This window comes from Hemiscyllium ocellatum, chromosome 12, assembly GCF_020745735.1.
Source record: "Hemiscyllium ocellatum isolate sHemOce1 chromosome 12, sHemOce1.pat.X.cur, whole genome shotgun sequence".
Lineage (NCBI taxonomy): Eukaryota > Metazoa > Chordata > Chondrichthyes > Orectolobiformes > Hemiscylliidae > Hemiscyllium > Hemiscyllium ocellatum.
In genome coordinates, this window is record NC_083412.1 from 8653719 (window position 1) to 8668337 (window position 14619).

The 14619-nt window shown below is 46.1% G+C and overlaps 1 protein-coding gene across 9 annotated transcripts in view; it reads left to right on the plus strand.

The window, feature by feature from the left end:
- The window catches only part of LOC132820925 (phosphorylase b kinase regulatory subunit alpha, liver isoform-like), a 121928-nt gene that overhangs the window by 69735 nt on the left and 37574 nt on the right, over positions 1–14619 (plus strand). For 8 of the 9 annotated variants that reach the window (XM_060833293.1, XM_060833291.1, XM_060833289.1 and 5 more), the window contains 3 exons: positions 1448–1536; positions 5263–5405; positions 12346–12502. In XM_060833293.1, the coding sequence (XP_060689276.1) occupies positions 1448–1536; positions 5263–5405; positions 12346–12502 (389 nt within the window). The remainder of the gene's footprint in view (positions 1–1447; positions 1537–5262; positions 5406–12345; positions 12503–14619) is intronic. The other variant, XM_060833296.1, reaches the window with a different exon arrangement.

A 14619-nucleotide genomic window follows, 5' to 3' on the forward strand; every position in this document is an offset into this window, starting at 1 on the left:
ATCTCCCCTAAACTTTTCCCCCTCACTTTGAACTCGTGACCCCTAGTAATTGAGTCCCCCACTCTGGGACAAAGCTTCTTGCTATCCACCCTGTCTACACCTCTCATGATTTTGCAGGCCTCAGTTAGATCCCCCCCTCAACCTTCGTCTTTCTAATGAAAATAATCCTAATCTATTCAACCTCCATTCATAGCTAGCGCCTTCCATACCAGGCAACATGCTGGTGAACCTCCTCTGCACCCTCTCCAAAGCATCCACATCCTTTTGGTAATGTGGCGACCAGAACTGTACACAGTATTCCAAATATGGCTGAACCAATATACACCTGTAACCTGACCTGCCAACTGTTATACTCAATACCCCGTCTGATGAAGGAAAGCATGCCGTATGCCTTCTGGACCACTTTACTGAACTGCGTTGCCACCTTCAGGGGATAATGGACCTGAACACCCAGATCTCTCTGTTACCTTCAAGGTATTCAAAATTTGGTTACTTATAATCTAAACCAAACATTCTAGCTCCCATTTCCCTGTACACACATTTGACAAAAAAAATTCCTAGCCAGATATTTGTCAGATATGGGAAGATTAACTATCTGGGCTGATATCCAAAGATTTGCAGATGGGTTAAAATTCCTTTGACCTTCCACTTGCTGACAAAAAAAGATTTCCTCTAAGAACTCTCTAACTGTGCCCTGGTTGCAGACTCCCCATTAAACACAGGAATCACTACCAAATTAAACAGATTAGCCTGAGGTGGATATCTCTTGCTTGTGAATGAGCACACAGACACATACACAAACTAACATATATTCACACTTGCACATACACTCTCTCACAAATTCACAAATACTTGAATACATGCATGCACTCGCAAATGCACACGTGTGTGCACGCGCGCACACACATACACACAGATATTCTCTCACATACACAGTCTTCCACAACACAAACATTCCCTCTCACACACACAGACATGCTACCACACGTGTGCACTCTTCCCCACATACACATGCTCTCTCCCACACACACCTTCCCACAAACACACACACCCCACATTCTGTCATGCACAAGTGCACAGACACACTTTCATACACACACACATTGTCCATGCCTGTGCTCTCCCAAAGACATACACTTTCCCACAATCACATACACGCCCTCTCTGTCTCACCCACACATGCGCGCGCTCTCACACACACACAAACACACACTTTCTCCCACAACTGTACACGCACACTCCCGGGCACAAATAAACATTCACGCATACACTTCACGTGCACACGCACATTGTAAGTGGCTTAATTGTCTAATGTAAGGGAACTCCCTTCCTATCTTTCTGAGTGTAGTAATACCCAATATTGAAACAACTCTGAGACCTCTGTGCACATTAATATTGTCCACGACTGCTGAATCCTACGTGTCTCCTTTGATGTTTTTTTTCACAGATGTTTCCTTGTACCTGCCCATTCAAGTTCCAATTCCTCAACAGAAAACTGCAAACTTATTGGAAGTCCCAAAGCTGCAGCCAGGGAAGGTTAGTGTTTAATGTGACTCATTGTATTGACATTTTAAACAAACCTATTGAAATGTTACGACTAAAGAACTGTTCAAGCTGTGCAGGATGGTTTTCCTTGAGTAGTATAGCAGTACATTACCTAATATTTGCTATCACCTACACCAGGTAAAATGGGAATGTGTAGAAAAGGTCATTTGGCCCATCAGATCTGTACTTCTGTCTGAACACGTTTCCCAATTAGTTTAGCCAAGCTGCTTTCTAGCTCCAACCCATCAAAAGATTTCACTAAAAATGAAATCCTACCACTGCTGGAGATCTGAAACAAATGCAGAGGATGCTGGAGAAACTCAGCAGGTCTGGCAGCATCTGTGGAGAGAGGAACAGATTCATCTGAACAAAGGTCATTGGACTTGAAAGGTTAACTCGGTTTCTGTCTCCACAGGTGCTGCCAGACCTGAGTTTCTGCAACATTGTGTGTGACTGTGTTTTACAGTAAAAGATTTATTCAGTTCCATTTTTGAAAGCTTCAACCTGTTGGGGGAGAATGAGGTGACATCTATTTCTGGTAGAAGTTATTTTCTCATGCTCTCCAGGGTCCAACCTGAACATGACGATAAACTAATCTCTCAGGCTCACTGCGAGTTTGAGGGTGTGCTCTTTTATAATTTTGCAGTCCACAAATCTTGTCTTCCACAAGTTATCGGAACAGACCATTCTGCCCAACCAGTCCATGCTGGTCTTTAAGCTCCAATCAAGCGTATCCCATTATTCCTCATCTGAATTCATCTCTGAAATCCTGTATTCCCATCTCTCTCATGTACTTGTCTAATTTATCCTTGAACGTTCTCCATTGTTTCCCTCTACCACTCCCTACGGGACTGAGTTCCATATTCTCACCGTTCTCTGGCTAAAGGTTTTTTTAGTGAATGCTGGGTTTTTTTGACTAAACTATTTTATACAAACACTATTCCCACGTAGGTGAATCCATTCTCTACTCCTTCTAGTTCATCTGGTTTTTTTGAGATCCCTCCTCCCCTCTTTGCTGTCTTTCGGTTCACCTTTTACTCTGAGAAACTGGTTCATATGGAGCCCACCCCATTGGTACCATTCCAGCCCTGATTGAGTTCTGCTCCCTGCGTCCTGTGAAAAGATCTGATGGCCCCAGAAGGGGTACAGAGGAGGTTTGCCAGAATGATAACCAACACTGAGAGACTGTAGTCATGAAGACAGGTTGGAAACTTTGGAAGTGTTCTCACGACAGAAGTGAGCTGATGGAGATGTTGAGGATGATCTGAAGCTCTGATTGTGCAGAGAAGGAGGGAGTCCATTGCTCAGTAACCATTGATTGTAGATTCCAATCATTGACCACAAACATCAAGTAAGGGAGGTAGGAATAAGGAGAACTGTTCAGTTGTTACGATCAGGAAAGATCAATTGGACAAGGGGATGGAAGTGAGACATGTGCTCGAGCATAAGGGCTGTAAGAGTTAGGGACAAAGTAGCAACAGTACACCAAGGAAGGTGATTCTTTCAAAGATCTAGCACAGGCGGATGAGCTGATTGGTCTCCTTTGGCACAGTACGAATGAATTTGGAGTGGGCATAGGTGGTTCAGCCCCTCCAGCATGCTTCACTATTCAACATCGTGACTGATCTGGTCACTAAGTGTGGTCTCAATTTCATGAGCCGGTCTCCTCTTGTTTACATTTAACACTCTTATTATCATCAAGAATCTGTCTGCTTCTCTCTCTCTCTCTCTCTCTGTAAGAATCCTTACAGCGCAGATAGATGCCATTCAGCCCATTGTGTCTGCATTGAGGCAGACCCATGCCTTCCCATCCATGTAACCTCACATTTAGCTTGGTTAATCCTCAAGACCTGCACACGTTTAGACTGTGGGAGGAAACCAGAGCACCCATCTCTCTCTCTCTCTCTCTCTCTCTCTCTCTCACTCTTGTTCTCTCTCTCTCACTCACTCTTGTGCTCTCTCTCTCACTCTTGTGCTCTCTCTCTCACTCTTGTACTCTCTCTCTCACTCTTGTACTCTCTCTCTCACTCATGCTCTCTTTCTCTCTCACTCACGCTCTCTTTCTCTCTCACTCACGCTCTCATGCTCGCTCTCTCTCTCGCGCACACACACACACACACACACACACGACCCTCAGCAGACCTCCTCACTGGGCTAAGCTGTGACATTTACTCTGCTTTACATCCCTCTGCCATTTGTTTTCATCACAGACAAAAGGAGGAATGGGGTGAATTTAAATTTGAATCTACATTTCCCTTCTTGAGCCTGAGAGAGGGAAGGATTGTTTGATTTATTCTTTTCCTGTTACACTGCTTTTTGCATTCTGATTTTTGAAATAAACTTCCAACAAAAAATTTAAACCGAAGTTAATTAGGGCTAATTAACAAACCATTTGAAACATACAGCAATTGCTTCATTACTCTTTCCACAAACACAAACATTCAGGAAATTAATACACAATAGGTGCAGGAGTAGGCCATTCTGCCCTTCAAGCCTGCACCACCATTCATTATGATCATGGCTGATCATCCTCAATCAGTATCCTGTTCCTGCCTTATGCCCATAACCCTTGATTCCACTATCCTTAAGAGCTCTATTAAGGACATGTGATAAGTTCTAGGTTTGATAACTTTGGTAATCCAGAGGTATTAAGGCCAGCTCATGTGAATTGCTGCTTCCCAGAGTGTGTCCAATCATAGTTTGCTCAGTAAGCCGGGTCAGGTGATTTTTAACTCCTTCCAAGCAGGATGTCGGTTTCCCAGTGAGCAGTGGAGAGGCTGAAACCAAAAGAAAAAAATACTGGAAAATCTCAGCAGGTCTGTCAGCATCTATAAGGAGAGAAAAGAGCTGTAGATGCTGGGCAGGCTCTGGGGAGTCAGGAAAGGAGCTACTTGTTGCAATATTCTGAGCCTCTGACCTCTAACTGTAGACAGAAAGGTTTATAAAGGGAAAGCTTTGACAAAGGGTCAGTTAAACTCGAAACGTCAGCTCTTTTCTCTCCTTGCAGATGCTGCCAGACCTACTGAGATTTTCCAGCATTTTCTCTTTTGGTTTCAGATTCCAGCATCTGCAGTATTTGCTTTTATTTATGATGGAGAGGCTGTATTGTTAGGGTGGGATTTTGACCCAGTTACAGTGAAGGAACGGTGATATATTTACATATCAGGATGGTGAGAGGCTTGGAGGGGAATTTGCAGGGAGTAGTACTCCCATGTATCTGCTGCCCTCATCCTTCTAGATGGAAGTGGTCATGGATTTGGAAGATGTTTTCTCAGGATCTCTTATGGATTTCTGCATTGCGTCTTGTAGTTAGTACACACTGCTGCTACTGAGCATCTGTGCTGGAACAAGTGGAGGTGGTGCCAAACAGGCTTTGTCCCGGATAGTGTCAAGCTCCTGGAGTGTTGTTGGAGCTGCATCCATCCAGGCAAGTGGGGAGTATTCCATCACACTCCTGACTTGTGTCTTGTAGTTGCTGGGCAGGCTCTGGGGAGTCAGGAGGGGAGCTACTCATTGCAATATTCTGAGCCTCTGACCTCTAACTGTAGACAGAAAGGTCTATAATGGCAAGGCAGCTAGTTCAAAATGTGACAAAAATACAACACTTATGAAGCAGAGTGGTGCACTTAGGCACGTAGACTCTGAATGTTTTTGTTGATATAAATAAATGAACAAACAAATGAGGGAACAATTGTGTTGCTTCTATTTTTGTTTTAGACCAAGCCGGACCATCGGGTGGATCTGAGTTTGCCCAAGGATGCTCGTGGTGAGGTGGACATTGCTTCACTTGTGGAACAGCTGAAGGAGTGCCTGACACTGCAAGATCAAGCAGATATCCTTTACATTCTGTCTGTCATTAAGTAAGTGGCACTCAGATACATTTCCACCTGCAAGGCTTCGTGTTATATCTGTGCACTTTGTTTCCACTTCACTAAGAAACCTCCTTTCGGGATCTTGAAGTGTTAAACGCCAGAGACGAATTGAAGCCAATCCTTCCTTCCCTTCAGTTGAAAGATAAGCCCATCCCATGGATTTTCCTCATGAGAAGTGCCACTTAAGGAGCTATTGGGCTGCACCTTGCACTCTTGGATGACCACTGCAGATGGTCAAAAGCGATTAGGCTGCAGAGATCTGATAATTTAACATGCCCAGGTGATTCCTGGCAGCTACCACCTCATTCACTGACCTGGCACGGAATGATCCCGGGCTTAGCCTTTCCAATCAGGATGTGCCTGGGATTGAGATCGAGGCGGGTGGGACCATACAAGAGACGATCCACTTGTGGGGAAATCTGGAGCCAGGAACCTTTCAGGATGGAAGTTCTTCCCTGCTTTGAATGCCATCATTAACTGTGGCGTGAGATTCCCTGTGCAGTATGTCCTTAACACTGTGATTGATCAAAGTGAGAATGATAGTCATTTTGGAAATATTCAGCATGTCCATCACTTCCATGGACAGTGCTACCATTCTCGGTTTTCAAGGAGCCGCCATGTTTCTTTCACCGAATTGAACTGTAAACCTATTTCATGATAATTCTGGTATCACTTGCAAGTTCTCGGTTCCTATTCTATTGTTGGAGCTGTTACCATCAGCTTTTTGACCCTTTGGTGATTTTTATAATGTAGAACATAGAAAAGTATAGCACAGAACAGGCCCTTTGGCCCACGATTTTGTGTCGAGGTTTAATCCTAATGTAAAATATAGTAATTTAACCAACACACTCCTCAACTCACTGCTAACCATGTGCATGTTGAGCAGTCACTTAAATGTCCCTTTCCTGTTGAGCAGGCTTGGTGTCTTGCATTATTATCTGTTTGTTTACATAGATTCATAGAATCCTGACAGTGTGGGGACAGGCCATTCGGGCCCGTTGAGTCTGCACCAACCTCCCAAAGAGCATCCTACCCAGGCCAATTCCCTGTAACCCTGCATTTCCCATGACAAATCCACCTAGCCTGCACATCCCTGAACACTGTGGGCAATTTAGCAAGATCAATCCACCTAACTTGCACATCTGTGGGAGGAAAGCGGAGCGCCCGAAGGAAACCTACACAGACACGGGGAGAATATGCAAACTCCACACAGATGGCCACCCAAGGGTGGAATTGAACCCAGTTCCCTGGAACTGTGAGGCAACAATGCTAACCACTGAGCCGCTGTGTTGCCCTTAATGGTGATGTATTTCCAAGTCAGGATGGTGAGTGGCTTGGAAGGGAACTTACCATGTGGTGTTCCCATGTATCTGCTGCCCTTATTCTCTTAGGTGGAAGTGGTCATGGGTTTGGAAGGTGCTATCTAAGGATCTTTGCTGAGTTTACTGAGGACTGTATGTATTTCATGTGCTGCCTCACAGCTCCAGAGACCTGCGTTCAATTCCCGCCTCGGGCAACTGTCTGTGTGGAGTTTGCACATTCTCCCTGTGTCTGCGTAGATTTCCTCCGGGTGCTCCGGTTTCCTTCCACAGTCCAAAAATGTGCAGATTAGGTGAATTGGCCGTGTTAAATTGCCCGTAGGTGTTAGGTCAAGGGGTAAATGTAGGGGAATGGGTGTGGGTAGATTGCTCTTCGGCGGGTCGGTGTGGACTTGTTGGGCCGAAGGGCCTATTTCCACACTGTAAGAAATCTAATATTATGGGCCACATGGTGGCACAGTGGCTAGTACTGTTGCCTCACGGCGCCAGAGACCCAGGTTCAATTCCCGCCTCAGGCAACTGTGTGTGGAGTTTGCACATTCTCCCCATGTCTGTGTGGGTTTCCTGCGGGTGCTCCGGTTTACTCCTGCAGTCCAAAAATGTGCAGGTTAAGTGAATTGGCCATGATAAATGCCCGTAGTGTTAGATGAAGGGGTAAATGTAGGGGAATGGATGTGGATGGGTTGCTCTTCGGAGGGTCGGTGTAAACTTGTTGGGCCGAAGGGCCTGTTTCCACACTGTAGGGAATCTAAAAAAAAATGAAGGTACCCCATACGTTAGGCTACTCATTAAGCTTCTATGTTACTGAGGGGTGTTTTTCTGAGCATCAATAATGCTTATCGATATTGGCTAACCAATAGAAAAGAGAGAGTTGGAATGAGGGGGACATTTTTCGGGTGGCAGCCTGTATCTAGTGGAGTGCTGGGACCACAATTACTTTCAGGACTTATAAATGACTTGGTTGAGGAAAGTGGATGCAATCTACAAAAGTTGCAGATGACACAATAATAGGTGAGAAGGCAAAGTGGTGAGAATAGACTCGGTGTTTGCTGAGGGATGTGGACAGAATCAGTGAGTGGGTAAAAACTTGGCAGGTGGGATATAATGTGGGGAAGTGTGAGGTCATGCACTTCGGCAGGATGTATGGAGGAGCTGAGTATTATTTAAATGGAGATAACTGAAGAGAGCTACGGAACAGAGGGATTTGGGAGCCCATGTGACATGAAGTGTTGCATTGACGTCCAGCGGGTGATGGGGAATGCAAATGGACCTAATTTCAAGGGGAATAGAGCAGAACAATGCGGAGGTTTTGCTAAAACTGCTTGAGGCACTAGTTTGACCACAGCTGGCATACTGTGAACAGTTTTGGTCCCCTTATCGAAGGATAAGAAAAGAAAATAGCATTGGAAGCTGCCCAGAGATAGTTCACTGAGTCTGGAGCGATTGACTTCTGAGGAGAGGTTGAGTAGGTTGGGCCTGTGCTCATTAGAGGTGAGAAGAATGAGAGGTGACCTTATTGGAGCGGACGCGATTCTCTGGGGGCTTGACAGGGGGAGCTGTGGAGAGTTTGCTTCCCCTTGTGGGACAGGTTGGATCAGAGGGCGTCATCTCAGAATAAGGGGCCGCCCCTCAAAACCGTGATGAGGAGGAACTTCTTCAGTCAGGGGGTCGTGAACGTGTGGAATTGTTGACTGCAGATGGCAGTTGAGGCTGATTCATGAAATACATTCAAGGCTCAAGGAGGGATACGGAGGAAAGTGGAGTTGAGAATTATCAGATCAACGTGATCTAATTGAATGGCAGAGAAGATCTGAAGGGCTGAATGGCCTAATTCTGATCCTACCTCTGAGAGTCACGGAGATGTACAGCATGGAAACAGACCATTCAGTCCAACGCTTCCATGCCGACCAGATATCCTAACCTAATCTAGTCCCATTCACCAACACTTGGCCCATATTCCTTCAAACCCTTCCTGTCCATATACCCATCCGGATGCCTTTTAAATGCTGTAATTGTACCATTTGTGTTCTTTTTGAAATCTAAAATCCTTGGCAGCTATTTCAGATTCCTACAAACGCCACGTTGGGCCGAGTTGTATTACAATGGGCCTTAAATAAACCATCTCTCTAGTGAAACCTAATACTTGCTGAAAGTGGTGGTGCAAGGAAATGTTAACAACGTGAGCAGAGGAGCTTCTCCCACCTCGCTCTGCAGTTACACAAATCCCAGTCGTCCACTGGCATCAATCCAGGGAATGTTTCAGCTTTAAGTTCCTCGCTGCGAACATTAAATGCCAGTGATTATCTGATGAAGGTTTTGAACATGATTGACCGCGTCACCATAACATTGATGTACTTGAAGCCAGTTTCATTTTACACTATTCTCTTCCTATTCTATTCGAGATGGTCAGATGCGAAGATCAGATTAAAAAGCTAAACTCAGGATGCTACATGTGCTTCTTCAAACAAAAATTACAATCATCCTGCTTTCCCTCCAGTTGGGAATATTCCCTCCCTGGAAATATTCTCTGTTGTCTAATAGTTGAGGTATAAGTGAAGGAGAATTAACTGCAATCAATTCTGTGTTAGTTTATTGACGGATCGAGCTGGGTCCAGGTTTCTCTGTGTAGTAAAAAGTGAGGTCTGCAGATGCTGGAGATCAGAGCTGAAAATGTGTTGCTGTTTAAAGCACAGCAGGTCAGGCAGCGTCCAAGGAACAGGAAATTCGACGTTTCGGGCCAGAGCCCTTCATCAGGGCCCTTTTCCTGATGAAGGGCTCTGGCCCGAAACGTCGAATTTCCTGTTCCTTGGACGCTGCCTAACCTGCTGTGCTTTAACCAGCAACACATTTTCAGCCCAGGTTTCTCTGTGCCAAGTGAAGCAGATCCTGCGGTTAATCACCGGCTGAGCTGGGATTTGCATGGATTTCTTTCTGCTGTTCTCAGCATGGATTAATCCTGTCTCCACTTGCCTCGTGGTTATAGAGTTGTACAGCAGAGAAGCAGACCCTTCAGTTCAATTCATCCAGGCCAATCAGATATCCCAACCCAATCTAGTCCCACCTGCCAGCACCGGCCCATATCCCTCCAAACCCTTCCTATTCATATACCCATCCAAATGCCTCTGAAATGTTGCAATTGTACCAGCCTCCACCACTTCCTCTGGCAGCTCATTCCATACGTGCACCATTGTCTGAAAAAGTTGTCCCTTAGGTCCCTTTTAAATCTTTCCCCTCTCACCTTAAACCTATGCCCTCTAGTTTTGGACTCCCTTACCCTGGGGAAAGACCTTGAGTATTTGTCTTATCTATGTTCCTCATGATTTTATAATCCTCTATAAGGTCACCCCTCAGTTTCATATGCATCAGAGAAAACAACCCCAGAATATCTAGCCTCTCCTTATAGTTAAAATCTTCCAATCCCAGCAATGTCCTTGGAAATTGTTTCTGCAAGAACAGCTTCCTGCTGGAGCTGGCTGTGAAACTGAGTTGCTCACTAAGCTGGTGGCAGTGGGCAAGTAAGCATCGAGTCAGACTCCTACAGCTGGGGCATGCCGTCCAAAATGTCCATCCACGTGAACCCCATTTCCCTGCACTTGGCACATATCCTTCTAACCCTTTCCTATCCATGTAATTGTCCAATCCAACACTGTGTCCCCGCCTCCCACCCTGGACCAGTTGGATGGAGTGTGTGTGTGCGTGTGTGTGTGTGTGTGTGTGTGTATGTATGCACGTACGTGTGTCTGCGTGTGTGTATGTATTCATGTATGTATGCACGTGTGTGTGTGTGTGTGTGTGTACACATGCACGTGTGTGTGTATGCACGTACGTGTGTCTGCGTGTGTGTATGTATTCATGTATGTATGCATGTGTGTGTGTCTGCATGTGTGTGTATGCATGCACGTGTCTGCGTGCGTGTGTGCTTTCCCACAGGCTGGTAGATATCCCTCTCCATCCCAGGCTGTCTGTAGGGAGCAGGGAGAAGTAGCGGCGTTGCGGAAACCTTGTGAGGAAACCTGGACTGGTTTCTCCAAGAGACTGATTTGGATCCCACTGTGGAAACTGGCAGGGGAATTTGACCAAGAATTTATTCATAATTACAGCTGGCCCTGAGACCAGACGGCAGGATTACACAGAATGTGGATTCCCTTATCCACAATTAGCCCAAAACAAGCTCCCACTCCCACCTGGGGATCTCGGGTCAGGGGTGAGGGCAACCTCTGGCCTCTGGAGGGAAACACCAGCCAATTGGCTGTACAGTGGCCCCAGGGTGGGGTGGATTTGAGGTCCTGTCCTGGAGAGTTTTCAGCCTGCAGTTGGCTGGCAGCTCCCCATCACTGAGGTAAGAGGCAGCGAAACCCCTTCGTGATCCCAAAAGTCCTTTAAGGAAGAAGCCATTCAAGCCCTCTGCCCAAAACCCTGGGTGCCAATTGTTGATAATTGCCCATTTAAAGGTCTCCAGGTGCCCCCATTGGATTGGACAGCACTGTTACTGGGGTGCAGGAAGGGGCAGATGGAAATGGGAATATGGGGAGAGGGGGGTGTCGTGAGGGGTCAGATTATGAACGTACCTGCTGAAAACCAGCCACCTTGGGTTCATCTGGCCTCATGAGGCTTCAGTGAGCAGTTGGATTGTGTATTGCCCCTGTGCTGCCTTACAGAGTCACTCAGTCAGCTCAAACCCTCCCCCTCACGCTCACCATTTGCTGCCAAATTTCCATTCGGGAGGCTCATGCAAAGACAGGCATGGAACCATTGTTGTAGACACACCTCACGTGAATACATTACACAGGTTGTTAAAGTTGAGATTTCCTTGTGTGGGGCTCATTTTGTCCAGGCCTTGGTGGCAGGTCTCAAGGGGAAAGGTTTCAAACAAGGCCGAGAGGAGTAGGTCTTGGAGTGAGGCTGAGGGGGGAGGCATTGGGAAAGGCCTCAGGTAAAGCCTTGGGGAATTGTCTCAGGCCTCCATTACCCTGTGCACTCCCCAACACCTCCCCAGCCCATCGATAGCTGAGACTGTCGTCATGGAGATCTCCGACAGTAATACCCTGCTCCCAGGTTCCCGATTAGACTCTCCAGCCAGACTACCGATAAAGACAGCCATCCCACTTAGTTTTTTTGGGAATCAGCGAATCAAGGCGATGATATAGTGCAGTAATGTCACTGCATTATAGTAATCCAGAGAAGTGCTCTCAGTGATACACAGGTTTGAATCCCGCCCGGTGAAATTTAAATTCAGTTCATAATAAATCTGGAGTTGAAAACTGGTCTCACTGCCGATGACCATGACAGCTATCGTGTTAAAATCCATCTCTGATGCCTTTTAGTAAGGGAAATCTGTAGGCCTTACCCAGTCTCACCTACTCCACATGACTCCCGTGGTTAACCCTGAACTGCCTCTGAAATATTCCTCACAAACCATTCAGGTCACAGTCAATTACAGATGAGCAGTGAATGAAGTATTTGATTCCTGTGGAAGAGTTTTTTGAAAAAAAAAGACTTTAATCTCACTGTGATGTTCTGCTGCCAAACCTTTAACAGTGTTTGTGTTGAAGTAAGTGTGGATGTTTTTCACTAAAACCTGTTTGCTCTTGCTCCTTGCTTTGATCCAGAGGCCTGGACTGGGACACCAACGTTGGAGGACAGAACTGTGCCACAGTACGCAGTCTGATGACGGAACTGTACAGCAAGGCTGGCCAAAACTGGGACTGGGGATTGATCCGCTACATCTCGGGCATGATGAGGAAGAGGATTGAGATTCTGGCTGAGGTTATGTGTCTGCAGGGATTAGCATAGCCCTTCTGTGTGTGTGTCTGTGACACTCAGTAGAAGACAGCAGCAAACCAGAACTTCTGGAGGGCCAGGGGGCATGGGCGAGTGTCGCGACCATCACGAAGGAGAAAGTGCTGGGGCAAGTGAAAGGTCTGAAGGTGGATAAATCATTTGGACTGGATGGACTATATGCCAAGGACTGAAGGAGATAGCTGAAGAGATTTTAGAGATATTGGTGACAGTGTTTTAGAAATCAGTTGGGTTAGGGACGGTCCCAGAGGACTGAAAAATGGCTAACTTACCCCACCCCTGTTCGAACAGGGAGGGAGCCTGTAGGCCAGTTAGCCTGACCTCTAAGATTTTAGAGTCCATTATTAAGGATGAGATTGTGGCGTTCTTGGAAAGAACAGTGAAATAGCGCTGAGTGAGCACGTTTTTGTCAAGGGAGGTCATGCCTGACAAAATTTGTGAGAATTCTTTGAGGAGGTGGCAAGCAAGTTAGACAGAGGAGAACCAGTGGATGTGATCTGTTTAGATTTCCAGAAGGCTTTTGACAAGGTGCCACACAGGTTGCTAAATAACCCTTGGTGTTAGGAAAAATGCACTGGCATGGATAGAGGATAGGCTGTCTGATAGAATGGAGAGAATGGGGATAAAGGGATCTTTTTTCATGATGGGTACTGGTGACTAGTGGAATTTCTCAGGGGTCGACGGGGGCCAGAACTATTCACATTAATTATCTGGATGAAGGAACTGACGGCATGTTGCAAAATTGACAAAAGACACAAGGATAGTTAAAGGAACCGGTGGTGTTGAGGCACCTAGGAGGCTGCAAAAGGATTTGGGCTTGCTAGGACAGTGGGCAAAGAACTGGCAGATGGAATACAAAATGGGAAAGGGTGAGGTCTTGTAATTTGGTCAGAAGGTTAGCGGTGTAGACTGTTTTCTAAATGACAAAAGACTTCAGAAGTCTGAGGCACAAAGGGATTTGGAAGTCCTACTTCAGGACTGCCTTAATGTTAGTGTGCAGATTTAATGGACAGTTAAGAAGGCGAATGCAACATTAGCATTCATTTCAATGAGGGCTAGAATATAAGATCAGAGGTATACTGCTGAGGCTGTATAAGGCTCTGTCAGACTGCTTTGGGATATAATGAGAAGTTTTGAGCCCCGTTTCTAAGGAAGAATGTGCTGACGTTGGAGGAGGTCCAGAGGGGGTTTATAAGAATAATCCTGGGGTTGAAGGTCTTGTCATATCAGGAGGGAATGATGGCAGTGAATCGGTGGAATCCATAGCCGCAGAAGGCTCTGGAGGCCATGTCGTTAAGTATATTTGAGCAGTGATAGATAGATAAGTCCTTGATTAATAAGGGGGTCGAGGTTACAGGGCGAAGGCAGGAGAATGGGGTTAGGTTACACCCGAAACATTGACTTCTCCACCTTCTGATGCTGCCTGGCTTGCTGTGTTCTTCCAGCCTGCTGCCTGTCTATTTATGTTTGAATGGCGGAGCACAGAGTCATAGAGATGTACAGCACAGAAACAGATCCTTCAGTCCAACCCGTCCATGCAACCAGATATCCCAACCTAACCTAGTCCCACCTGCCAGCACTTGGCCCATACCCCTCCAAACCCTTCCTATTTATATACCCATCCAAATGCCTCTTAAATGTTGCAATTGCTACCACCACTTTCTCTGGCAGCTCATTCCACAGACATACCACCCTCTGAGTGAAAAAGTTGCCCCTTAGGTCCCTTTTATATCTTCCCCCTCTCACCCTAAAGCTATGTCCTCTAGTTCTAGACTCCCGCATCACAGGGAAAAGACCTTGTCTATCCATGCTCCTCATGATTTTATAAACCTCTATAAGGTCACCTCTTAGCCTGCGATGCTCCAGGGAAAAAAGCCCCAGCCTGTTCAGCCTCTCCCTGTAGCTCAAATCTTCCAACCCTGGCAACATCCTTGTAAATCTTTTCTGATCCCTTTCAAGTTTCCAGTGGTGTTCCACAGGGATCAGTTCTGGGACCTCTGATCCTTGTGATTTTTATAAATGATTTGGATGAGCAAGTAGAAGGGTGTGTTAGTAAGTTTGCCGATGACATGAAGATTGGTGGG